Source organism: Cetorhinus maximus, chromosome 9 (genome assembly GCF_964194155.1).
Source record: "Cetorhinus maximus chromosome 9, sCetMax3.hap1.1, whole genome shotgun sequence".
NCBI lineage: Eukaryota > Metazoa > Chordata > Chondrichthyes > Lamniformes > Cetorhinidae > Cetorhinus > Cetorhinus maximus.
This window is the reverse complement of record NC_135887.1, coordinates 92,560,656-92,587,080: the sequence shown is the minus strand read 5'-3', so window position 1 is coordinate 92,587,080 and position 26,425 is coordinate 92,560,656. Positions and strand designations below refer to the sequence as shown.

The following is a 26,425-nucleotide window of genomic DNA, read 5'->3' as shown; positions in this document are numbered from 1 at the left end:
ATGTCTCTAGGTACTAGGTACAATGCTATCATGATTCCTAACTGTCCTGGTGCTATGGTAGATCTTGCAACCAGTGGATACCTGGCCAAGATTCTCCAGCATTTCTGTGCTGAGAAAAGTGAGTAATTTATTCTCAATCGCACTGTAAATTTGTGCTGGAGGTTTGAATGAGAAGCTACCTAATTGTTGATTATAATGTTTCAAGTTCCGGGTTTTGCATTGAACTTTTGAGGAAAATCTAATTTCCAGTCTGTGCTGAATGAGCTGATCCCGTTCAGAACAGTAGTTGAGATGCTAAAGTTGGTCATGGTACCCATTTGATCAGTGAAGCCAAATCAAGACAGTGTTCCTGTCCAGATTGCTATCCAGTAACCCTTGCTGGAAGGTGTGTATGTGGTTCACAACAAAAATTGGACTTGGTTGTAATGGCAAGACCTGTTGTCAAGGTTTACACAAAAAGAATGGGTATTTGTGCAAAGGTACTGATGAACTTCTGATCCATGTGAAAACATAGCTTATCAAGCCTAGCTTTGAACAGAGCAGTGAACGAGCTTTTTATTTCTTCAGTGCTATCCTCATGAAGAAGATTGCGATGGAGCACTTTACCTGGAGCAAAGAGTGACTGAGAGCAGCAGGTTAGAAATTAAGGAAGGCATTAATCGATAAAGAAGGTTTTGAAAAAAACAGGAGTAAAATGGTGAATTGAGTTTGGAAGTGATCCCCATGAGCGGAACGATGAGTAATTGGCCTCCGGTGATAGAATGTCTGCAAACAGAATCAAGAACCTGAAGCAGAAACTGTTTGCTGGGGCTTATGCCTTGGAAAGATTATTCAAATAAAGTGAAATGTGACTGAGAATTAAAAACAAGATCTAAGGACTAGAAGTGAACATGGTGGAGGACAGGGAACCAGGGACACTTAGCAAGAATGGGTGTGTGCAGTCTTGTTCCAGGAAAGACTCAAGCTGTAGTCTTTTTCTTCACTTTTTGGGACTTGGGTTTAGTTTCAGCCTGAAATAATGAAAGCCGCTTCTGTAGTTTGCTCGCCATACAGAGCAATTATAGAGCTAGGTACATTCAACATTCCTTCACTTGTGGTGTGGAGGAGGATGAATATAAGTACATGAAAACCTGAAGGGCAAAGCCAAATTTTGATGACTAATTATCTTTTGGACCTGGGGAAGCCTGAGGGGCATGCTTAGCTGGAAGACTTTTGAATTTTAATATTAAAAGTGTGCATTCTAGTCAATTTTAAGCATTTAACAATTAATAAAATTTCCCTCTTCTTCACCCTGACCTCTTCAATTCTTTTCAAACCCATTCAATCCAATACTCATCTTCCACCTATCCCATACAAGCATTTTGTTCCTTCAGTGTACTCCCCGGCCCCTGCCGCCTCTCTCGCCTCTCCCCGGCCCCTGCCGCCTCTCTCGCCCCTTCCCATTTCATAGCCTGGACTCAATCCCATGTTATCAATATGACTGTGCTTGTGAACTTGATGTATCAAATGAAATCAGAACTGGGGGAAAGTGTTGCTAGATGACAGTCACCAAACTGTGAACTTTGTCTTGGGTGTTTTTTTTCACTATTGTTCCTTTTATTGTGGTTTCTAATGTAGCTGGGATGAACTATCTTTTCCGATAAGATGTTAAACAAAGATCTTGCCTGCTAGTTCAAGTGGACATTTAAAGTTTCTGCGGCACTATCAGAAAAAGAACTTGCCTTGTGTTCTGGCCAATTTTACTCCCACAACTTTGTCACCTTTTTTTTTAGCTATTCATTCCACTGCTGCTTGCAGTATGTTACTGGTGCACTCTTATGTTATTGCATGCATTTTACAGGCCTACTCCTGCTCCTAATGCTTGTGTACAACAGCTGTTATGTTTATCAACATAAGAACTGCCACAGTACGTTGAAAATAATTCATTCATTAAAATATTGATCTGATAAAGAAATACAAAATTGGAAGGTTTTCTTAGAACCAAATTAAGCTAACTCATGATCTGTTTAGGGTTATTAATACTGCTTAATAACTAATTTCTCGAAAGCAATATATAGAAGTAAGTAGGGGGAAAGGGAAATTACCTTACTTAGTATTACATACACTAATTTTTAAAGAACACACTTTTGGAATTTTTTTTCTTTCTCTTTTTGGAACATTGAATTGTATCTCACTTCTGCAGCTTCTATTTTCATTTGAAACCTAAGTTATAGGTTTTCTATCATATAGATTCTCATCTCCTGTTAGCTGCTTTCCTCATATACACATTCTTTAAGTTTCAGCTTCTCTTTTAAGCATATTACGTAACTGTATATCCAGACATTTGGTTTAAGACAGGTGGCTGTGCGATACAGAACCTCTTCTAATCAGCGAAAGGCATTTGCTTTGGATCTATTTTTGTTAAACCTTTTCCTGAATACAATAAGGGGGAAATTTTGATTGGCCCTTACTTAATTTTGTTTAATTTGTCTTAATTGTAGAACCAATTTGTGTGGTGGGACACGGAGCTGCTGCGTTGTGCTGTGCTACAAACCAGGACAAGTCGTGGATATTCCAGGGATACAGTGTCACTGGAGTAAGTGCTCGGTTTAAATATACAAGAAGACTTATATTTTTATTATAGGTATATTAACAACAATCAGGCTCGGGCTAGTAAGTGGCAAGTAATTCTTCTGCCACACAAGTTTCAGACAATGACCATCTCTGCTGAATCCCCACCATCAACATCCTAGGGGTTCCCATTGACTAGGCAGTAAACTGGGTCAGCAATATAAATACTGTGGCTATCAGTTTCAGAGGCTGGGAATTCTGTGGGAGTAACTCATTTTCTGATTCCTGAAAGCCTGTCCACCTGTGCCTGTCCACAAGGCACAACTCAGGAGTGTGGCAGAATACTGTCCATTTGCCTGAATGAGTGCAGCTGCAACAACACTTAAGCTTGACAGCATCCAGGATAAAGCAGCCCATCTGATTGGTACCCCATCCACCATCTTAAATATTCACACCTTCCATCAATGGTACACAGTGGCTGCGGTAGGTACCATGTACAAGATGCACTATAGCAACTCACCAAGGCTGCTTCGACAGCACCTACCAAACTCACAACCTCTACCACCTAGAAGGACAAGGGCAGCAGATGCATGGGAACACCACCTGCAAGCTCCCCTCCAAGCCACAAACCATCTTGACTTGGAACTATATCGCTGTTCCTTCACTGTCACTGGGTCAAAACTCTGGGACTCCCTTCCCAACAGCACTGTGGATGTACCTACACATGAAGTGCAGTGGTTCAAGGCGATGGCTTATCAGCACCTTCCTAAGGGCAATTAGGGATGGGCAATAAATGTTTAGGCAGGGATGCTTGCATCCCACAAATGATTTTTAAAAAGTAATTGCTGCAGCTTTAATTAAACTCTAACTGGCAGTGCATTAAAGAAAGATTTACAGCATAGAAGGAGGGAATTTGGCACAGGCTAACCAAAAAAGAGCTTTCTAATCTCATCCCACCTTTCAGCTCTTGTCTGTAGCTCTGTAGGTTATAGCATCTCACGTGCATATTCAAGTGTTTTTTTAAATGCGATGAGGGTTGCTGCCTCTGCCACCCTTTCAAGCGGTAGGTTCCAGACCTCCTCTCACCCGCCTCATGCCCCACCCACCACCCACCAACCTAATTTTCTGGGTGACAAATTGCTCCTTAACTTCCTGCCCATCCTTCCACTGATTAATTTGGATTTATACCCCCCTGGTTATTGACCTTTCTGCTAATTAAGATAGAATGGACAGGAAGAACCTATCATGATATCACTTCAATTCAATCGTGCCTCAGCCTCCTCTGATCCAAAAAACAATCCCAGTCTATCTATTGTTTTTCTCATAGCTGAAACACTCCATTCCTGGCAATGACCTCTCTTTTGTACCCTCTCTAGTGTGACCGCAGCCTTCCTGTAATGCAGTGACCAGAACTGCATTAACTAGTGGTTTATACAGTTCTAGCATAACTTCCCTGCTGTTCTATTCAAGGCTTCAGCCAATAAGGGAAGGTATACCATACGCCTTCTTGACGTTATCTACCTGTCCTGCTACCTTCAGAGGTTTGTGGACATACACTGCAAGGGCCCTTTGTTCCTCTACACTTTACAGATTCCTACTATTTATTGTGTATGTCCCTTGCTTTATTTTTCCTCCCCAAATACTTGACACTTCTCTGCATTAAACTCTATTTGCTACTCTTCTGTCCACTTGACCAGCCCATTGATATCTTCATGCAGTCGACAGTTTTCTTCCTCACTATCAACCATACAGCCAATTTTGTATCATCTGCAAACTTCTTAAATACGTCCCTTACATTTAAGTCCAAATCATTGACATAACCATGAGCAGCAAGTGATTCAGTGCTGAGTCCTGCAATCCTCACTAGAAACAGCCTTCCAGTCGTAAAAGCACCTGTCGACTATAAGCCTTTGCCTTTAGTCATTGGACCAATTTTGGATCCAACTTGCCACTTTCCCTTGGAACGCATGGGCTCTTAATTTACTGATCAGTCTGCCATGCATGACCTTGTCAAAAGCTTAAAATCCATGTCAAAGACATCAAACATGGCATGAGGTTAGGCTAATTGGCCTATAATTACTCAAGCTAGCCCATCCTCCCTTTTTAAACAATAATATGTAACTAAGATGATGAGGCGAGAAAAAAGTTTATTTTATTTTTACTCAATGGCAATTGTTCATTGCATTGAAATAAATGTCCTTTTTGATGATTCCCCTTCACTGCTAAATCTCCATGGCCTTGATTTTCTTTGGGTTCTCATTGTCTAGAGGTCATCTAAGAAATGCCATTTTAAAAAATTCATGGGATGTGGGTGTTGCTGGCTAGGCCAGCATTTTAAAAAAATTATCCATCCCTAACTGCCCTTGTTCAGGGGGCGTTTAAGAGTCAACCACATTATCTTTGGATCTGGAGTCACATATAGGCCAGACCAGGTAAGGACGGCAGATTTCCTTCCCTAAAGGACATTAGTGAACCGGATGGGTTTTTCTGACAATCGGCAATGGTTTTGGGGTCATCATCAGACTTTTAATTCCAGATTTTTATTGAATTCAAATTTCACCATCTGCTGTGATGGGATTCGAACCCAGGTCCCCAAAGCATTACCCCGGGTCTTTAGAATACTAGTCCAGCAACAATACCACTACGCCACTGCCTCCCCTCCCTAGGCCATTTTGCTGACTTCCCTCTCAAACCCCCACAAAAATTGTAGGCATATATATTTTGAAAACTCAAATGATACTTTATAGTTCTTTTGATAAATAAGCTGTGTTTAATTACTCTAACTATGACTGTGCCATGCAGGAGCATTCTAGGTTACTGATGCAGCTCTGTTGATAGTGCTGATCATATGGAAAGATGATTTGGTCTAAGATGAGCTATTGCAATTTATTTGACTAAATGGATAATTGACCATTTCTCTTCACAGCCCTCTGTCTTTGAGCTGGTGAGGAGGAAAGATTTTGCAAGCCTTCCAGTCATTATGGAGGATTTTGTGAAAGACTCTGGAGCCACCTTCAGTGGTAGGTCATCTTTGATTCTATGTTGGCCCAATGATTGTAATTAAGGGATATTTTTGGCTTCCTTTTCTGATTTGTATAAATCTTCCGTAAAAACATTGAACTGATATCTATTTAGCTGAATGTTGCATTCCTGTGAGTCCAAGCTGCTACTGCTTTGGTGAAGTCTGGATTGTGGCATCATAAAATCAGTGCAAAAACTGGACAGTGTTGGAGTTTTCATCACAGTAAGGTTTGTTTTTGTTTAAGGGGAAGCTGAAATGATTATTGGTGTGAGTTTCCTTTTAAAAAAGGAAAGCGACCTTGGTCATTACATGACTCAATGTTTTCATTTCAGTTTATCCCCCAATTTTTCCCACTTTGTGCTTTGAAGGCAGTCGAATACTGGATAAGATTCCAAGAGGATTGGCAACTCTTGCGCCTCATCCAGATGGCTGTAATTAATCTCATACCAGAGGGTGAATGCTGATAGCTGTAAAGGATAATCACAGTGAGTCCTAACCCGGTCATTACACATCTGGTTCTAAGGGAAGTTTTCACTGCTGATAAAAGTTGGAGCAAAAGGGATTTCTTTGATTTACAGCTGACATACCTTTTGTTGAAGCAAAATAAATTAATGTACATACACAGCAACATGAAAGTTCCATTTATAACAGCAAGGATATGACATGATGCAATGGGAAAATAATTATTAGAAGTGGGAGTGATCTACTTTTGTCTTACTCTTTAATAAATTGATTCTGGAATCTCCACAAATACTTACAAATTAGTACATACGACTTAGGAGCAGGAGTAGGCCACTTGGCCCCTTCAGCCTGCTCTGCCATTCAATAAGATCATGGCTGATCTGATTGTAACCTCAACTCTATATTCCTAGTTACCCCCTGTAACCTTTCACCCCCTTGTTTATCAAGAATCTATCCACCTCTGACTTGAAAATATTCAAAGACTCTGCTTCCACTACCTTTTGAGGAGGTAGTTCTGAAGACTCATGACCCTCAGAGCAATAATTCCTCCTAAATGGGCAAACTTTTATTTTTAAGTAGTGGCCCCTAGTTCCAGATTCTCCCACAAGAGGAATCATCCTCCCCAAATCCACCCTGTCAAGGCCCCTCAGAATCTTAAAGGTTTCAATCAAGATGCTTCTTACTCTTCTGGACTCCAATGGATACAAGCCTATCCCGTCCAACCTTTCCTCATAAGACAACCTGCCCATTCCAGTTATTAGTCTAGTAAATCTTCTCTGAATTGCTTCCAATGCATTTACATCCTTCCTTAAATAAGGAGACCAATACTTTACACAGTACTCCAGATGTGTTCTCACCAATGTCCTGTATAACTGAAGCATAACCTCCCTACTTTTATATTCAATTCCCCTCACAAATGATAACATTCTATTAGTTCTCCTAATTACTTGGTGTTCCTGCAGACTGGCCTTTTGTGATTCATGCATTAGGACCCCTAGATCCCTCTGCATCTCAGACCTCTCCAATCTCTCACCAATTAGATACTTCTTTTTATATTCTTCCTTCCAAAATAGACAATTTCACATTTTCCCACATTGTATTCCATTTGCCAGACCTTTGCCCACACACTTAACTTATCTATATCCCTTTGTAGCCTCCTTATGTCCTCTTCACAACTTAATTTCCTACCCGTCTTTGTGTCATCAGTAAATTTAGCAACCATACCTTCAGTCCCTTCATCCAAGTCATTTATATAAATTGTAAAAAGAATATAAATATTCAGTATTATTTCCTGCTTGTAGGAATCCTGGGGCTTTCTTTTTTTTAATTCATTAATGGGATCTGAGTGTCGCTGGCTAGTCAAGCATTTATTGCTCATCCCGAATTCCCCTTGAACCACTGCATTCCATGTGCTGTTAAGGAGGAAGTTCCAGGATTTTGACCAGATGATAATGAAGGAACGGCGAAATATTTCCAAGTCAGGATGGTGAGTGGCTTGGAGGGGGCACTATCAGGTGGTGGTGTTCCCATGTGTCTGCCTCCCTTGTTTTTCTAGATGGTAATAGTTGTGGATTTGGAAGGTGCTGGCTAAGGAGGCTTAGTGAGCTCCTGCAGTGCATCTTATAGATCGTCATACTGCTGCCACTGTGCGTCGGTGGTGGAGGGAGTGAATGTTTGTGGAAGGGGTGCCAATCAAGCAGGCTGCATTGCCCTGGATGGTGTCAAACTGCTTGAGTATTGTTGTAGCTGCACTCATCCAGGCAAGTGGGGAGTATTCCATCACACTCCTGACTTGTGCCTTGTAGATGGAGGACAGGCTTTGGGGAGTCAGGAGGTGAGTTACTTGCCACAGGGTTCCTAACCTCTGTCCTGCTCTTGTAGCCACAGTATTTATACGGTGTCCAGTTCAGTTTCTGGTCAGTGTTAACCCCAAGATGTTGATAGCGGGGGATTCAGCGACGGTAATGCCATTGACTGTCAAGAGGCAATGGTTAGATTCTCTCTTGTTGGCGATGACTTGGAAATCCTGACTTGATGGGACTTTGTCTCCACAAGGACTGTGCGGTGGTCACTCCTACTGGTGCTATCATGGACAGATGCATCTGTGGCAGGCAGGTTGGTGAGGATGAGGTCAAGTATGTTTTTCCATCTTGTTGGTTCCTTCACCACCTGCCGCAGACCCAGTCTAGCAGCTATGTCCTTTTGGAATCGGCCAGCTCGGTCTGTTGTGGTGCTACCGAGCCACTTTTGATGATGGAAATTGAAATCCCTCACCCAGAGTACACTCTGTGCCCTTGCCACCCTCAGTGCTTCCTCTAAGTGGTGTTCAACATGGAGGAGTAGATTTATCAGCTGAGGGGGCTGGGGTGGGTGCGGTAGGTGGTAATCAGTAGACAGTTTCCTTGCCCATGTTTGACCTGATGCCATGAGACGTCATGGGGTCTGGAGTCAATGTTGAGGACTCCCAGCTCATCAGCAGATGGTTTCCTTGCCCATATTTGAACAGATGCCATGATACTTCATGGGTCTGGAGTCAGTGTTGAGGACTCCCAGGACAACCCCCTCCCGAATGCATGCCACTGTGCTGCCACATCACCTGGGACTGTCCTGCCATGGGACTGGACATACCCTTGGATGGTGATGGACGTGTCTGGGACATAGTCATATTCACAGAATCATGCCTTACAGACAACAGGTTGTGTTCTTGACTGGGCTTTGAGACAGCTCTCCCTATTTTGGCACAAGTCCCCAGATGTTAGTAAGGAGGACTTTACAAGGTCTAAAGGGCTGAGTTTGCCGTTGTCATTTCCGGTGCCTTGGTCGATGTTGGGTGGTCCATCCAGTTTCATTCCTTTTAGACTTTTTAACAGTTTGATACAACTAGGGCATTTCAGAGTCAACCACATTGCTGTGGATCTGGAGTCACATGTAGGTCAGACTAGATGAAGACAGCAAGTTTCCTTCCCTGAAGGACATTAGTGAACCAGATGGGTTTTACCACAATCGACAATGGTTTCATGGTCATCATTAGACTTTTAATTCCAGATTTTTATTGAATTCAAATTTCACCATCTGCAGTGGTGGGATTCATACCCGGGTCCCTAGAGCATTTACCTGGGTCTCTGGATTACTATTCCAGTGACAATACCACTACACCACCACCTCCTCATCCTTCCTCATCATTTCTTTATATAGTTAAATTTTAAACTAACCAAGTTAGGTGTATTGTGTCCCGCAAATGAGTGTCATTCTCACTTTTTCATGCTCTCTTCACCCCCTCCCCTACTCCTCTCTGCCTCTGACCTGCCTTCATTGGTCTATGATTATCTCAACATTTCCATATTTTTCCTAGGCCATATGGCTTGTCCAAATTGGATGCTAGATAACGTTGTTGATCAAGATCAGCCAGAGGTTTCCCTCCTGGCTTTGTTCATTAGATGTACTGTTCTTGTGTTGTTAAGCCTTACCATCCAGAGGGTCCCAAGAACAACATCCCTGTTCTATGCTGAATTAGCTGACCTTGGCTAACAAGAGCTCTCATACTTGATCACTATCCAGATGACTCTTCTGGAAAGTAAGAGGGTACCGATATAAGATGAAAGTGTGTTGGGGCACAGTGTGATGTTGGCAATTTTTCATTGAAGAATGGTCACTCAGGCAACACATCAGATGGCGGCTATGCTAATATAATTGTACCACAGCTAAAAGCCGCATCCTTCTAGAAAGAAGAGGAGAAAATTAGATAGGTTTAATAAAAAAAACAGCTGATGTCAGTATCTGGCATTCTTTCAAAAAACCTCAATCAAAGTGAAATCTCTGACACAGAGACTGCAGACCCACAGTCTTCAAATCAAGTAAGGGGTTGTAAGAATTGGGAAGGAACCACAGGGACATTGTCTGTCTGAGGTTTGGATGCTATGGTTAGACTTTAAGTGTCATTACACTGTCTATGTCTCTTTATTTTTAGCTAGTAAACCCGATGCTGTACATATCGTGATTGACAGGCACCTTATAACTGGACAGAATGACCAATCTACTTTCACTGCTATCCAGAACCTCATTCTTTTCTGTAATGCAAGGTGAGAAATTATTTGAGAATCAATTGATGCAAAGAGATTTATCCATTGACGTGTCTGAAGGGGCTACTTAGTAACTCAAATAGTAGAGCATTGAAACTGCCATGCTGAAACCGTGGGTATAAATAACATTGCTGATGTTCATATTCTACTCTGCTGTATTGATATGGAGTTAAGCCAGTTCTTTGTCGAGTTGTTAGATGAATGTTTTTCTGACAGGAGAGTAATGAACTTGCATCTTCCTGTTGATCCATAGGAAATGGTTGCGATCAGTCAAGGAATATGGAGTTGAGGTTGCAACCAAAGAGAAGATGTGACATTGTACCACTGAACACAAAATAATTATAGACATGGAAGACGTTTGGTTCATTAATGTTTATGTGTTCATGCTCTATGATCTCCCATTACAACCTTCAATTATTTCTTAAATTATTCCAGGGTTTCCACCTCTACCATGCCATCCGGAAGTCCATTCCATGTATTAATCATTATTTATGATAACAACAACTTCCTGATGTCTGTCTTAACTTTGCCCTTTATTAGTTTTGAATCTGTTTCCACTTGTCCTATAATCATAATTAATTTTGAAACAATTTTCAAGTTTGCTTCAAAGTTCACTTCTGCCTCCTTACAACAGCATTCCATTTTATAATTTCTGAATAGCTGCATTGATATTAATTGCCTCTTCTAGTTCGGTAATGTCTGCAAACATTATCAATTTTCATTGAGTCCATTGGTGTAAATTCAAAACAATAGTGGTCCCAGTACCAATTCCTGGGCACCTCAATCAGCACCATCCCCCCAATCCTCATATAGCTCCTCTGGCAAGTACCCACAGATTTCTACCCTTTGGTCAATTTCTATTCCCAAGGCCCTGAATTCCCATAACTTTGAGCTCAACTTGTAGAACTTTGTCAGATTCCATTTAGAAGACTGGGTGCACATCATAGAACTTTTTTTTTCACTTCGCTTAGAATGTCACTTCCTCAAAGAATTCAAAGATGTTGGTAGGTAGAATGCTTCCCTTCTGAATCTATGTGACATCTATTTACTAGTTTATTAATGTGTAGTTAACCTGATGACTGATTTTGTTATGTTACACTGTATTGAAGTAAGGTTAATGGTCTGTGCTTGTTTGTGGTTGCTTGGTCACAATTTTAGGAAATATATACCACATTTCCAATCCATTGATAGCCACCTCAATGTTCTTATCCCCTCCTCCCTGAGTACTCTGGGATTAATGACATTCCCGAATGATGTATTTGTCTTGAGTCCTTTAACCCTGTCTACTTTATACTGAAGTTATTAATTTTAATCTGTAGCGGAAAGAAATTTGCTAATGTATGTGAATACTTGGACAAAGAGTGAGCATGGCATAATCCTCATGAAGACAAAGTCTCATGTAGAGTGACGGCACCTATGTGACACTACCATTATGCTAAAGTAGGCAGACTAAAGGCAGATCTGGGAGCTCAAAACTGGGCATTAATAAAGTTACATTGGTCAACAGCTGCATAATCATACACCACCATAATCTGTAAACTCATGACCTAATAAATCCCTCACTACTGTATCACCCAGCTGGAAGACCAACCCTGACTCAGTAGTGAGAGTGTTGAAGGCGATGTCAGGAACAGCACTAGGCATACCTTAGAATAAGGCACTAACTTGTTGAAACTATAATAGGCTACCTGCATGTTAAACACCAAGAACAGGTAGGCTATAGACAGTGCCACGAAAACATACTTTGTCAAATAATGATTTTTAATCCACCAGCTGGAAACCCGAATTGAACTTTTAAAAACAGAGACTTTTTAAAACAGAGACTCTATTCAATTTACATCACAGTACCCTTCACATTCCAATCCACAGAGATGGAGACATCACATCTGCAAAGACCTATCGAGAACAATGACCTCAGGAGCATATGAGTGAGCCATAGATCCTACCCCCATTAGCAAAGCAGTCAAAGCAATCACCTGGGACATGGGTTCCCAGCCATTAACTCATCAAGCTACAATGGGAACATACTTTAAACCTAATCACTTGAACAAATGGACCTTGGCTGAGAAAGGGGATTCCCAACGTGAACTGTTTAAGGTTTGGGGGAATCCACTAGTAATGACCATGTTTGAATCACTGGGTGATGGGTGTCTATCAGGCCTGCTCTCGTGTGTTTAAGCTTCTGCTTTCTCTGCCGTAAGAATAGAGACACTGACAAGAGAAGACCCCAGCAGTGTCACTCCTTCCTCCCTGTCTCGCCAACCCAAATTACAAGCTTTCGAACCCTGTTTGCTGACCATGACCAGCCAGGGAAGCCCCTGTTGCAGACAGAGACTTCTTGAAGGAAACCAACCCTGCATTATTGTCTCCAGCAGCATAGCCCAATCAGTTGTCTTCATCTTCAAATAGCAACAATGCCTGAAATATCAGGACCACCGAGGGAATGTCATGACTACCAAATTCAGCCTGAAGCCAGCCAAGTCACCAACTCCACAGGCTGTACACTCATTTTATTTCTCTGGACTCTAATTTGATTAATCCATCGAGGGCAGGAATTTCCCGTTGGCGAGCGGGGGGCGGGGCCCGCTTGCCGATGCATAAAATGACGCGTGGTGACGTCGGACGGAACTCCCGACGTCACCACACCCCATTTAAATTTTCAGGTAGGCGGGGGCTCATCAAAATCAGCTGTGCGCCCACCGACCTTTGGCCATTTGGCCATTGACAGAGTCATTTAAGTAATTAATGAACCTGCCCGTCCAACCTTAAGACCAGGACCCCTGGCAGGCATTAGAAAAAGCATGAAACCTCATCCACGGGCAGGATGAGGTTTCATATAGGTTTTAAAAAATTTAATTAAAGTATTTTAAAAAGTTACGGACATGTCCCAACTCGTGACAGTGTCACATTAGAGGACATGTCAGGGATTTGTTATTTTTAATATTTTTTGCTGTGGAGCCGATCTCCCTGAGACCACACTTAGCCTCAGGGAGATGAGCGCATTCTTTCATGCATGTGCGCGAAAGAGCGCACTCTCGGGTTTAGGGATTCCCCTCCCCCCCCCCACCCCGCCCGCACGGAACGCACAGCACATCCGTGTGGATGTCACGCTGAGCGGGCCTTAATTGGCCCGCCCACGTAAAATGGCGGCGCGCCCCCAATTGGGGGCGGCGATCAGAGGTGCGCCTCGGTCTGCCCGCACTTCAACTTCCCCCCCCAACGGGGGGAAAAATCCTGCCCATTGTTAACATTTCAAGTCCATATGACCCTTCTTCAGAGCTTTTAGGTAAGTTTCAAGTATTGTAATATTGAAACCATTGGTTTTGCTGAAAGTTTTCTTGTAATTGATTTTAGATAGCTAAAATATGCATTTCTTGATCTCCCAAATCTTTTTGAACCTTTTCTTTACTTCCAGGAAATAATTGCACTTTATTTCATGATTGTATTCGGACTCAGCATATCGTTAACTGGAACCACTCAAAATCCCAACTCCCACATCCAACAGTAAAAGCAGGAAATCAACAAACCATGTCAGGCTGATCCTGAAGAGTACTTCAGTCACGTTGAAGAGGCTGGCCAAAACATTTCATTTTCAAATGCATGTTTTTGCACACACAAGATTGTGAACTTCTTTTGGTAAATTAGACTGAGCAACAAAATATATGTGGTTTACTGTGTGATAATCTGTGAACTTGCTTGTGTTAAATGTGACCAAATAAATGTCTTGAATTAAGTAAATTGTATAATGGAGCTTCCTGCAGATCAACTGTAGCAAGATGAACATTTCTTATAGGGATGTAAAATCTAGGGAGTACTTGTTAGTACATTGTACATAAGAAAATAGCAGTATGAGCAGACTTTTGAAAAAATGTGCTGGAAAGCATTAAGTTTCTTAATTTTAAAAGTGGAATTGGCCCTCCTAGATGTTACCAATTAAGTTACCAATAGAAATACCAAGGAAACACATTCCAAATGGTATGGGTGCCACTCTGCAGTTTCCCATTTGTTGGGGAGCACACTATGAGCTATGATTGTACATATCTGAATCTGTGATATGGTATCCTGGGGGTCAAGTAGTTTTAAAGGAGCACTCTGCATAGGCAAAGTCACACATCTGTACAATTTACCATGCAACAGTGATGCTTGATAGCTGTGAACTGGACTAGCAGTGAGGGAGATCTGATTTGAGGATTTGTATGCTAGTAAGAAATGGCCTGTGCACTAAATCATAAATAAATGCAATTACCCATCCTCATTGTTACAATTATGAGGATTATTATATTTTGGGACTGTAGCTTTAAACTTAGGGTAAATGAAGTTGGTCATGTACACAATAAATGGGAGAACACTGAGAGTTGTAGAAGAAGTGAGGGACCTTGAAGTGAAAGTCCACAGATCCCTGAAGTTAGCAGAACTGGTTGATAAGGTGGTTAAGAAGGCATATAGAACTATTTCATTTATTCGCCAAGGCATAGTATATAAGAGCAGGGAGGCTATGCTGGAACTATATAAAACATTAGTTAGGCCACAACTTGAGTACTCGTGTGCAGTTCTGGTCACCTCATTACAGACAGGATGTAACTGCATTAGAGAGAAGTATAGTGGAGATTTACGAGGATGTTGCCAGGACTAGAAAATTTCAGCTATGAGGAAAGATTGGATAGGCTGGGGTTGTTCTCGTTGGAACAGAAGAGACTGAGGGGAGATTTGATTGAGATGTACAAAATTGAGGGACCTGGGTAGAGTGGATGGGAAAGGCCTAGTTACTTTAGCAGAGAGGTCAGTGACTAGGGGGCAAAGATTTAAAGTGATTGGAGAAAGATTAGAGAGGAGATGAGGAAATATATTTTCACCCAGAGGGTTGTGGGGGTCTGGAACTCTCTGCCTGAAAGGGTGGTAGAGGCAGAAACCCTCAACTCAATTTAAAAGGTGTCTGGATATGCTCCTCAAGTACCGTAACCTGCAGGGCTACGGAGCAAATGCTGGAAAATGGGATTAGGCTGGGTGGCTCATCTTTTGGCTGGCACAGACACGATCGGCCAAGTGGCCTTTTTCTGTGCTGTAAATTTATCATGAATTGCTATTAGTTGTTCTGCAGTCTGTCGCACAGTAAGGCTAAGTGGTTTGATTGTTAGAGATCAAAGGAAGGCTTAGATTGTTTTACTGTGGAGAAGGTGCTAGGTACTTATGCTTGGAGATAATGGCAGCAGTCTGAGTTTACCATGAGTATCCCTGATTTTCCCAAAGTCCCAGAAAGGTGTTGAAGGTACCGGGGCTTGTAAACAATTGTGCTAGAAACTGTCCATTTACTTATAAGATGAAAGTGAGTTGAGATCTATGATAACCTGAAGTTGGAGGTTGGGAACTCCAGTTCCTTATGAGCCTCGGGCTTTTTGTGCATGCACCAACCAGGAAGTGGCAGCACACGTGCAATTCAGGGTTTTCATGTCTTCAGGCCGGGGGCTGGCCCTGTGCGCCTGCACAGAAGCAAGACAGGGCAAATGGTGTGAATAGCAGATCAGGTGACCTGTTAACCGAGTGCCATTGTGCTGAGTATGTCCTAGGAACAGGATACAGGAGGTGGACAAGGAGAGGTCCCAGAAGAAAGTCCCAGGCAGGGACAAAGGCAGGGAACAGAGAGAGGTCCCAGAAGAAAATCCCAGGCAGGGAAAAAGACGGGGATCAGAAAGAGGTTCCAGGAGTCAAGTTAAAAGAGGGGAGCAGAACAATAGGGCCTGAGTTAAAGACAGAGCTGCAAGGAGCAGACTTGAAGCAAAGCGGGCTTGAGAGAAGCCCTGAAGATCCGAGAAGGCAGCTGAAAGTCCGTGACGCCTGACTGCGGGCTTTTTGGAGCAGTGGTGTTCTGCTGGGCACAGTCGAGGATCTGAAATTGTTCCTGGAAGATGAAGTTAGAGTGAGCTCTGAGATCCAGGGGAAAGGAATCTCGGAAGGCGAGATTGAAACATTCTGAAGTGGACTATTGTTGCAGCCATCCAAATGGAAGCGACCATTGGACAGAATTCCAAGTCAAGTTCTTCAAATGTGGAGATTGGAACCTTGTGAGAAAGACAAAGTGAGACTGTTGGCCCATAATGTGTCAAACATCTAGGTGGGTTGTTGAGAAGTCTATGGAATCTGCTTTGGTTGCATCTGTCATTTACTCTGGAATGTGGTGTATCTGACCACAGTTTGCCTGATCATTCACATTTACCTCATACTTACCCTGAATAATAGTGTATAAGATAGATATGGTAAATTGTTTTATCTTTCTTAAGTTGTATTTGTCTGTACAGATATTGGTAGGGTAAAAGGAATAGTGGGAATTTGAATAATTTTCTTGTGTTTGTATTTGAGATCTTTCCAACCTTCTTGTCTGGTGTACTATAGTTCATTTTTTCTTGTTTAATAAATATTTTATTTTGTGTGTTAAAAGTTCATCAGACTTCTTTGAATTTGTTCAGTAACTTTCCTCCAGTTTCTTGAAAAGTTGAGATCGATCAAGCCAGGTTTCACTCTGGGATCTGACTTGTCCAACTTTAACATCAGCTGGGATCGTAACAGATCAAGGATAGTTAATTAGCATTTCTACCTGAATGTAAGGTTAACCTGTTTCACTTTGCCATGGGGAAGAGGGCAAAGGAAGCCACTTTTGAGATCAGGTTACAGGCAGACAGCAGCAGTTCTGTGTGGTCAGCAGAGAGAAGAGGCTGCTTGACTTTGCAAGCTGCCATAACCAGATTAAGGAGGGAGATGATCTCTAGATGAAGAGAAGCATCCTGCAGCCATCCAGGGATTCTGAGAGATTCGTCCTGGCAGGCTGGGAGAAGGAGAATCTTTGAAATAGGCTTTATTGCTGGTGGTGGATTTAAGGACCTCCCTGAAAACTGAGGAAAGCACCTGGAAACAGTTACTCAAAGTTACTACTCGGCAAAACACTGATGTGGGAACACATTGGAAGCTAGGAGCAACCATAGACTTCTTGCTATAAGGACTGAGACTCCATGGGGAATGCAATGGGTGATAAGTATAAAAGGGGAACCTTCCACGCTGTAGTTTAAAGTATAAAGTTGCCTACAAAAAGAAAATAGCGTTACGTCAATAGCGCTTTTAGGCATTTGTAACAGTAAAATTTTTAAAACTCTTGCTGTGTTATTTTTTCAGCTAACAACTGGAAGTTCAAAGCTCTTTTAACAGTTATCGGTCTCTACGGAGACCGAAACATCAAGTTGTACCTTTCCTGAGAGGTTAGACTTCTCAATGCACTATTGATCCTGGTAAGATTGACCCTTGTTTAATTTCAACATCCCCCTTTAGATAAAATAATGTATTTTTGATGCATTAGGAAATTTCCTGAAGCCTTAAGTGCTTTCTTCAAGGTCCAATGTTTAAAATAAATAGGAGCGGCTTCCACTTGACATCAGATGTATCTGCAATGCTGGTCAATTAGCAACTTTTTAGGGACTTAACATTTGAAATGTTTGGGTGTTGTAATCTGCACCTGATTGTTATTCTACTCAAAAAAGATTAGAACTAGAAAGAATACTGGCGTTAAACCATCCTTTGTATTTTTTAAATTTTGCTCCAGCAGATGTCGGTTTCTCATGTTGGGTTGCTTCTGGCATGACAGAGGAGTCCTGTGCAACCTGGAACAACCCCATTAATTAGTATTGATTTAGTATTGTTTCCCAAGAGATGGATAGTTCCTATGGCAATGAGCAGAGATAATCTGAAAGCCTCCATTTGCTGATGTTAGCGCAACAGTGAAGCGACCTGACATGCTGAGAGTTTCCTTAGTAAATATTATTTTAAATTGGACAATTGGAAATACTTCGAACAAAGAGTAAAACCCAGGATATTCTTTTGACTTTGAAACATTTTAAAAATCCCTTCTCTGCTTTCAATCTCTGCAAAAGAAAGACTATGTGTCATCGCAGTTTTCATGTTGAGATTGGAAGAGAGTACAGAGGAGATTCACAAGAATAATTCCAGGGATAAAGAACTGTAGTTAAGAAGATAGATTGGAGAGGTTGGGACTCTTTGGAGAAAAGAAGGCTGAGAGGAGACTTGATAGAAGCTTTAAGATCCTGAGGGGAATGGAGAGGGTAAATAGTGAGAAACTGTTCCCACTCAAGAGAGCAGCAAGATCTAGAGGGCACAGATTCAAAATATTGGGCAAAAGGAGTAAATGTGATGTGAAGAAAAAAATTTTCACCCAGAGGGTGGTTGGAGTCTGGAACAAGCTTCCTGGAAGGGTGGTGGAGGTAGGTTCAATTGAAGTATTCAAAAGGGAATTGGATTGCTACCTGAAAATAAATAATGTGCAAGGTTCCGGGGAAAAGGCAGGGGAGTGGAACTAGGTGGAATGCTTTTTCAGAGAGCTGGTGTAGACTCGATGGGCTGAATGGCCTCATTCTGCATTGTAAAGATTCTGTGATAGCTACTAACTAGTCTGGAGCTCGTAAGTATTTTAAAATTGAAAAAATGCTAAGAATATCCTAAAGAAAGTGAATCATAGCAAATGTCTTGTTTGTTTAATTAAAATACTCCCAGATTTTGAGGAGCCTCGAGCAAGCTAATGTATGTCAGCTTTCATACAGCGACTGTTCCTATAAAAATTAAGAACATATGTGTCAAGGGGTGGGGTTCAAGCTATTGGTTCACCAGACTCATTTTGTATTTAAATTATTTTCCTTTTGTATGTTTGTATTGTCTAGTTTTATTATTTGACTTGTCCATACCTGTTGAGTTGAAGGTCGGGGTTGCCATTTTTTGATGAGACCAAAAAGGGCAGGATTGGTACGGGTCCTGGCTGTTTTACACTGACTGCATTTGTGTACATTGCTGGAGTGCGCATTGTTCCTTGTAAATCTTGGCGTTGAAGGGGTGAAATTCACTGCTCGGCTGACATTACTTAGAGGAACAGCCATGAAAAGCTTGGCAAAACAGTGTAAATACCACTCTAGTCACTTTCTGGGGTTTCCACAGCTCTGCTAATGTCTGCTTTGCTATGGCAAGCAGGAAATCCTTGGGAATTCACACGGAGTCTCAGAAGGGTACTTGACTGCGGAGGGAGTTGTAGCCAATCTATTCTTGCACAATGTCTTCCCTTGTATACTTTTTGTGGGATCACTGTTTAGCAAACAAGATGGAGTCATCAGTTAATATTTGTTTATTTACTATCAAGGAAAGTTGATGCTATTTGTCATGACGCTTTGGCTATGATCAGCTAACTCAATACAGACCAGGGATTGACTGTGGGATATATGCTAAAAGGTTACATGATATATGATGAATAAATGTTCATTAATTTATTAATACCATCACATACATCCCATTTTCTGCAATTATATTCTATCTGTTCCTCTTAAAACCTCCATGCACCAGTAATATTTTCAGCTACAGTAGTAGATTCTAGACCTGCTCCCAGGTTTCCACCAATTATACTGTTGTTATAACTGGTCACTGTAACAAAAGTGAGTGACAATTAGTGATTGAGCCTCTAACCCTTTCCCTCCTTGTGTGAAGGAGCACCTAGTTTCTGGTTAACAGCTCTCTAGGGTGCAAGGGTTTGGATCAAAATTTCATTAGCTGAAGCACTGCAAGCATAAACTCACATGATTCTTTTGGTTCAGAAGCATTGACTATCACAGCCCTGTCCACAACCTCACAAGATACTGTGATCTGTTTAAAGAGTTTAGTGCCAATTCATTTTTGATATGGTACTCCCCTCCAAATCATTGGTGTTAAATGGACAGGAGTTGCTATGGTAGCACCCCAGTTGTACAGGCTATAGTTAAAGTTGGAACGCAGAAAATGTTTATTGATTATGGGTGATGCAATATTTGGTGGGAGCACAGTAGGTTGAGCAGCATAGCTAACAGTAAGATTGAGATTACATGTCAAGTCTGCCGGCCCCCATTTTAAGATTTGAATTTATATAGCACCTTTCCTGAACACAGGGTGTCCCAAAGCCCTTTACAGCCTTTGAAGTACTTTTGAAATTTGGTCATTGTTGAAAATGTGCAGCCAATTTGTGCACAACCAGTTCCTAAAAATGTGACAATGACCAGGTAATTTATTTTTTGTGATGTTGATTGAGGAGTAAATGTTGGCCAGGACACTGTGAATAACTCCCCTGTTCTTCTCCAAAAGATCCCCTTAGAATCTTTTATATCGACCCGAAAACAGATGGACCCTGGATGTAATGTCTCATCTGAAAAACAGCTCCTCCAACAGTGCAGCACTCCCTCAGTACTGCACTGGAGTGTCAGCTTTGATTTTTGTGTTCTAGGGGTGGAATTTTATGGCCCTGTCATGGGGGGGGGGGGGGCGTAAAATGCAGCGTGCCATTCAAAAGTCCATTGATTTCACCGAGACCGTAAAATCCTGCTGGCATAAAATTCCGCCCCTGGAGTGGGACTTGAACCCACAACCTTCTGAGAGGCAAGAGTGTTGCCAATTGAGCTACAGCTGACAACTTAGCCTACAACTAATAGCATCAACAATTTTTAAGTAAGTAGTGCCTTTTTCAAAAAAGTAAAAATTTGTACTCCAGGACGCATTTAGTCAACTCTTCCCCAATGCCTACAGCAGAAGCAAGGACAATACTACAGGACCCTCATTGGCGTACCATATATCTTCAGCTGAAGTCCACTGTCCTGTAACCACAACTGATGGCATAATAAAACTTTGATTATTTTGGATAAATATTCATGCTTAATCAAAGCGAGGGTTGCCAGCACTGAGAATGGAACAATTTTGTATGTCATATGCCCATTACCAGAATCAATGTAAAGTTCACTCTACCTTTTCTGCAGCTCAGCCCCAAATGTGAAGGCAATATTTCTACTGCTCTAATATGACATTTTGCACATTGCTATTACTATGGCCTCTAAATGAAGTTATCAACTCAATGCCTGTTTAAGCTGAATGGTGGCCAGTTTTTTGCTCTGGGGCTAGGCTTACACTGAGCTGGGTGGGAATTCTTATTCCATGTCGAACAATAAGAGAAGACAACAAGAAGAGACTCATTTAATCAGGGCAAGTAGGATTTGAAGCCAGGTCCAGGAGGTGAAAGAACAATGGCCTAGCCCAGTATACCACCGAGTTCTTCTGTGATTGAGTTGTATATTGATTCAGGTAATGGGTCTTCTAAAAATTTTTGTGACGATTTACTTTTGTACTTATGAATGGCAAAAATATAGAAATGGAATTCAAACCCAGAAAATAAATTCTAAATTCATTCCAAGCCCAAAGTGAGCAAAGCACGATTGTGATATCACCTAATGCTGTTTGTGAGGCTTCTAACTGTCAGCAGAGGGAGTTGTAAGAGGTAATTGCCAAGGAAAAGATATACACATCACATCAGGTCAGTCCCAGTGCTTCACTGTTCAGTTTTCTTTTATCAAAATGGTCTGGTTCGAGGCGAATTTCTAGTCACACTCCTGTAGTGTAGTCCCACAAATGATCTCTTCAACAAGATGAGAACGACATAGACCACAGTGCCTCCTAATACTAGGCCAACTGTGATGGCAGCGTAATTAGGACCTTAGGTTAAAAAGAAAAGAGTGTTTAAATTCTATGGCTATGTGACATTTGTACAGGTCAACTTTGGAGCCGTCTGTTTTTTGAGAGAGGTGGAGCCCATTTCAAAATTTCTGAAATGCACACAAAAAGCTTGCTTTTTTAAAATGGTAATCTTAAAAAAAAACATATTGTAACTACTGTAGCAGTTTTAAAATATGAAGGCAATAGACATTAAGAGGTTTAAACCAGGGTTCTCTCCTCTGTCTTTCCCTATCTCATTCTCAGTTTTGGATTTGGCAAAATGTGACATTCCTAAACCTGAGATCCAGACACATTGCCATAAGTGGGCTTTTGGCTTGCAGAAATTCAAATTCTACCAATTCAACAAATTGTTGTGACAACACCATATCACACACCAGCCACATATATAACTATTCCTTTGCTGAAGTGAATACCTCTGTCCAATATGATGAAGTAGCAGAGTTCAACCTGAGCCATCCAGCATCAGGCTTGAAGGAGTTGCCAATGTAACAGTGAGATGTATAAGCCATACCCTATAAAGAATATTATACAAAGGAACTTTGGAAATGTTTGAGGTAAGCTCTTCCCAATGACTCACTGGTGACTGTACTTCCTTGGGTGATACTGATTAGGCAAATCCCAAGTTTGAAGCCTGGAGGAGTTAACTGACTTCAGCTAGAGCAGCAGCAGCACTGTAATTATTGTAATTTATTACAATGCCCATAGACCAGGAAGGCTAAGGAGTGAATGAGCCAGTCTTTCCCATTCCTACTCACTGTCCAATGTCCACTGCTGGAAAGTGAATGTGTTTGAATGTTGGATTGGGCTCCAGGGTGGTGGCCTACAACATTTTTAAAATAGTCAGCACTTTCAAGTCAGGTGGGCAAATATAGGGAAAAATTCAGAACATAGCTCCAGAAAGCCAGGATCTTTGCAGCATACATATGAATCAATTTTACTGGTCCCCGGGGCTGTGTGCGCTGAGCTGCACTGCAGCTGTCTAGGCTGAGAGCATTAGTATGTCTTGACCCAGAGCATTAACATGGACGAGAACCAAAATTTGGCCAAGTTATTTGAGTTAAAGCCAGGAGTGCCTCAGAACAGAAAGAAAATCAGTTGTTCCCTTACTGTTGCAGTCCTCCTGATAGTCAAAAATTAAGGCAGCATTTGCAGGGTCCTGGAAGCAGGCCATTGCTCACCTTAAGTGCATGTGTTGCTTGTCCAAGGAAGACCAGGAAATTGGAGGAAAAATAGAGGAGGAAAATTTGCAAAAATTTAAATTCTACCAATCTGTTGGAAAGGATCAAAATGTTAAATAACCTATTATAATACAAGATTTCAATTCATGTACAAGGCAAGCATTCATTGGGAACTATTTATATCAATAAGTTTATACCAATGAGTTCCAAGCATGTTTCACGTTGCACCGGAATTCTGAGCAACATAGTTACAGATTAATGGCAAATAATTTATAATCAATTTTTTGTCTTCTGTACACAGTAACTAGTTTATTTAATCACTTCTGATGCAACAGTACAGACCTGAAACATTTACTCTGTTCCTCTTTCTACAGATGCTGCCTGACCCACTGAGTGTTTCCAGCATTTTTCTGTTTTTATTTCAGAGGTTTGATCCCCATCCAAGGTGGTTCTAAGAATATTACACCTGGCCCTACACCAGGTAGGGGTCCTGTTTCTTACTGATATTCAGAAACTGTTGGTGGAATTGCGATTGTATGAGTATCAAGTACTTGGCTGATAGGATATAGGGCAGCCATGTACATGGTTGCATAGCACTCACCGTCAAGGCTTAAATGTGAACAATGGTCACTTCAGCAAGGTAACTGCCTGAACTATACTCCAGCAAGGCCACCCGGTCAGCAACATTCTGAAAAAGAGGTGATCAAACTTTGGCAGAACAACATGGGAAATAATTAATCATAAACACTTTCATTCTCACCTAAGTCACTCTCCTTTTTGATGTGAATTGGTCCTGCGCTGACTTGCTGCATGTCCGACTGTTCCATTTGTGAACTGTTGTCAGAGCCACATCCCAGCATACATGGTTTAAAATTATATACATTGGTGCATAACTGGACATTGCAAGTAACAAAAACCTAGAGGAAAAACAGACTGATTAAGTCAGTATGTTGGCCATGCGTCAGTGAAAACTTCTAAGAGCAAGGGTCTTAGGTAGAGTTACAAAATCTGGTTGGATGGTTCCTCAAGGTTTCATGACAAGATTTTCTACCTCTGACTGCCTCACCTACCCAAAGTCTTTCTTCACCATTTCAATATTTTTATAAAGTATTCAAAGAAAATTTTTTTTAAATCCTTGTTTTCATGCTATGATTTTTCTCCTGATTTCTCACAGATGTGACTTGGAGGGTTTGCATCCTAATCACTAGTCAGGAATCATTATTGAGGTCTGGGAATGGGAAGCACAGCAGCAATGTATTGGACTGTCACTAACAAAGAACATCTCAGAAGAAATGACAATAATATGGATTCCATTTGTTCCCTACCTACCCAACAACTTTAAATCTTCCCCTTTGAGCCTCAGCTGTAATGACTACATTATTCACCTTTGCCATTATGTGGGTGAGTTACCTCTTTCAAACACAACTGGTCTAACTCATCCAGCATTGTCACCTAAGTAGTTGACACAATAAATATACAAAACAGGTTAACCTGCTTACAGAGCCAAATCAATTGTTATAGTCTTTAGCTCTGAGTGGCTGAATTAAGAGACTGTGGAGCTATTTTCAGCCAAAGACAGATTATTTATTTGGAGCTTAATTCTAAATTAAAATTGTATTTTTAAAGGTTCTTTTGAAAAATAAAGGTAAAGAAAAATTAGGATAGACCATCTTACATATGGCACAACTTTCCTGTTCACAAGCAAGCTTAAATAACTCTGTGTCACAATTTTCTATCATTTTTTAATATCAACATTTTATAATAACATCCTATCTCAGCGGTGAGCGATTTCCTCTCTGGACGTAATTCAAAAGTCAGGCACGAAAATATGCCCATTCCCATGTCCATTCTGCAAACATCAAGAAATGTTCAAAATTCCTGTGAATCTCATTTGAATGTAAAATAAGCACAAAGCAGCATAATCAAGTATTGTTTCAACCCGAGGTTGTGCAATCTTTTAAACCACACAATTGTTTTGCACATAGTGCATCTCTGGGTGCAAATACTGCAGAAATTTGATGCCAAAGTGTGATCTTTTATAATGGCTAAAAACCTCTGTCCCCATGTTCTCATTGTGTCTTTTGCCAGTGTTTAGCACTGTGACAACTGGCTCTGCTCACCAGGGTGCATCATTTAGTTTCCAGCATCTAACCCAGTTAAAAATCTTAATGGTAGCCAGGTTTGGACTTGGCTTCAGTTACTTTAATTTTAAATGTTTGCTTGTCAAATATTTTTTTTTAAAAATACACACCTTTTTTGACAACTTTTTGAAGCTCCAAAGTATTAAAAGTAATGTTTCCACTTCCAGTTGGGAAAAAATAAAACAGTCCTTCTCCACTTTGGCCATTATGGTGGCCCTACTGCCAATGAAAAGAATAAATAATTCCTTGGCTCATTATCCTGGCTGTGGCTCCCCACTTCCATAAAAAAAACAGCTGTTATGCTCTGTATCTGAATATGTGCAGTATTCATAACAAAATGGATGAATTGTTAGCTCAGATCAAAATAAATATTATGACCTGATAGCCATTAAGGAGACATGGTTGCAGGATGACCAAGCTGGGACCTGAATATTGAAGGGTATTTGATAATTTGGAAATACAGGAATGTAGGAAAAGGTGGTGGTGTTAAAAGGCTAGTGTTTTAAACCTGAAGGTAATTATAAAGGTATGAAGATAGAGTTGGCTAACATGAACTGGGAAACAAGGGTAAAAGGTAAGACAGTAGAGATGCGGTACAAAACAAAAACAGAAATACCTGGAAAAACTCAGCAGGTCTGGCAGCATCGGCGGAGAAGAACAAAGTTGACGTTTCAAGTCCTCTTGACCCTTCAACAGAACTAAGTAAAAATAGGAGAGGGGTGAAATATAAGCTTGTTTAAGGTGGGGGGGTGGGGGGAGAAGTTTTGGCGGGGGGGGGGGGGAGTTGGTGGTTGAAGGGACAAGCAAGCAGTGATAGGAGCAGATAACCAAAAGATGTCACGGACAAAAGAACAAAGAGGTGTTGAAGGTGGTGATATTATCTAAAAGAATGTGCTAATTAAGAATCGATAGCAGGACACGCAAGGTACAGATAGCTCTAGTGGGGGTGGGGTGAAATAAGACTAAAAGGGCATAAAAGGTATAGATTTAAAAATAATGGCAATAGGTGGGAAAAGAAAAATCTATATAAATTATTGGAAAAAAACAAAAGGGAGGGGGAAGAAACGGAAAGGGGGTGGGGATGGAGGAGGGAGTTCAAGATCTAAAGTTGTTGAACTCAATATTCAGTCCGGAAGGCTGTAAAGTGCCTAGTCGGAAGATGAGGTGCTGTTCCTCCAGTTTGCATTGAGCTTCACTGGAACAATGCAGCAAGCCAAGGACATGTGGGCAAGAGAGCAGGGTGGTGTTAAAATGGCAAGCGACAGGGAGGTCTGGGTCATTCTTGCGGACAGACCGAAGGTGTTCTGCAAAGCGGTCGCCCAGTCTGCGTTTGGTCTCTCCAATGTAGAGGAAACCGCATTGGGAGCAACGAATGCAGTAGACTAAGTTGGGGGAAATGCAAGTGAAATGCTGCTTCACTTGAAA

General features: G+C 41.3%; 2 protein-coding genes across 7 annotated transcripts in view; one reads left to right on the top strand and one right to left on the bottom strand.

Moving 5' to 3' along the window:
- gatd1 (glutamine amidotransferase class 1 domain containing 1) overlaps window positions 1–25,092 on the top strand; it is a 30,188-nt gene extending 5,096 nt beyond the window's left edge. Inside the window, exons 4-9 of one of the 4 annotated variants that reach the window (XM_078549103.1) lie at window positions 11–118; window positions 2,481–2,575; window positions 5,477–5,570; window positions 10,002–10,113; window positions 23,285–23,340; window positions 24,034–25,092. In XM_078549103.1, coding sequence (XP_078405229.1) covers window positions 11–118; window positions 2,481–2,575; window positions 5,477–5,570; window positions 10,002–10,113; window positions 23,285–23,340; window positions 24,034–24,131 — 563 coding nt within the window. In that variant the 3' untranslated portion in view covers window positions 24,132–25,092. Of the gene's footprint in view, window positions 1–10; window positions 119–2,480; window positions 2,576–5,476; window positions 5,571–10,001; window positions 10,114–13,528; window positions 16,549–23,284; window positions 23,341–24,033 lie in introns of those variants that run through there. The other 3 variants (XM_078549104.1, XM_078549106.1, XM_078549105.1) reach the window with 3 other exon arrangements.
- LOC144684824 (uncharacterized) overlaps window positions 19,268–26,425 on the bottom strand; it is a 112,992-nt gene continuing 105,834 nt past the window's right edge. For all 3 annotated transcript variants that reach the window (XM_078549100.1, XM_078549097.1, XM_078549099.1), the window contains 2 exons: window positions 23,620–23,776; window positions 19,268–21,660 (listed from right to left, as the gene is read on the bottom strand). In XM_078549100.1, the coding sequence (XP_078405226.1) occupies window positions 21,518–21,660; window positions 23,620–23,776 (300 nt within the window). In that variant the 3' untranslated portion in view covers window positions 19,268–21,517. The remainder of the gene's footprint in view (window positions 21,661–23,619; window positions 23,777–26,425) is intronic.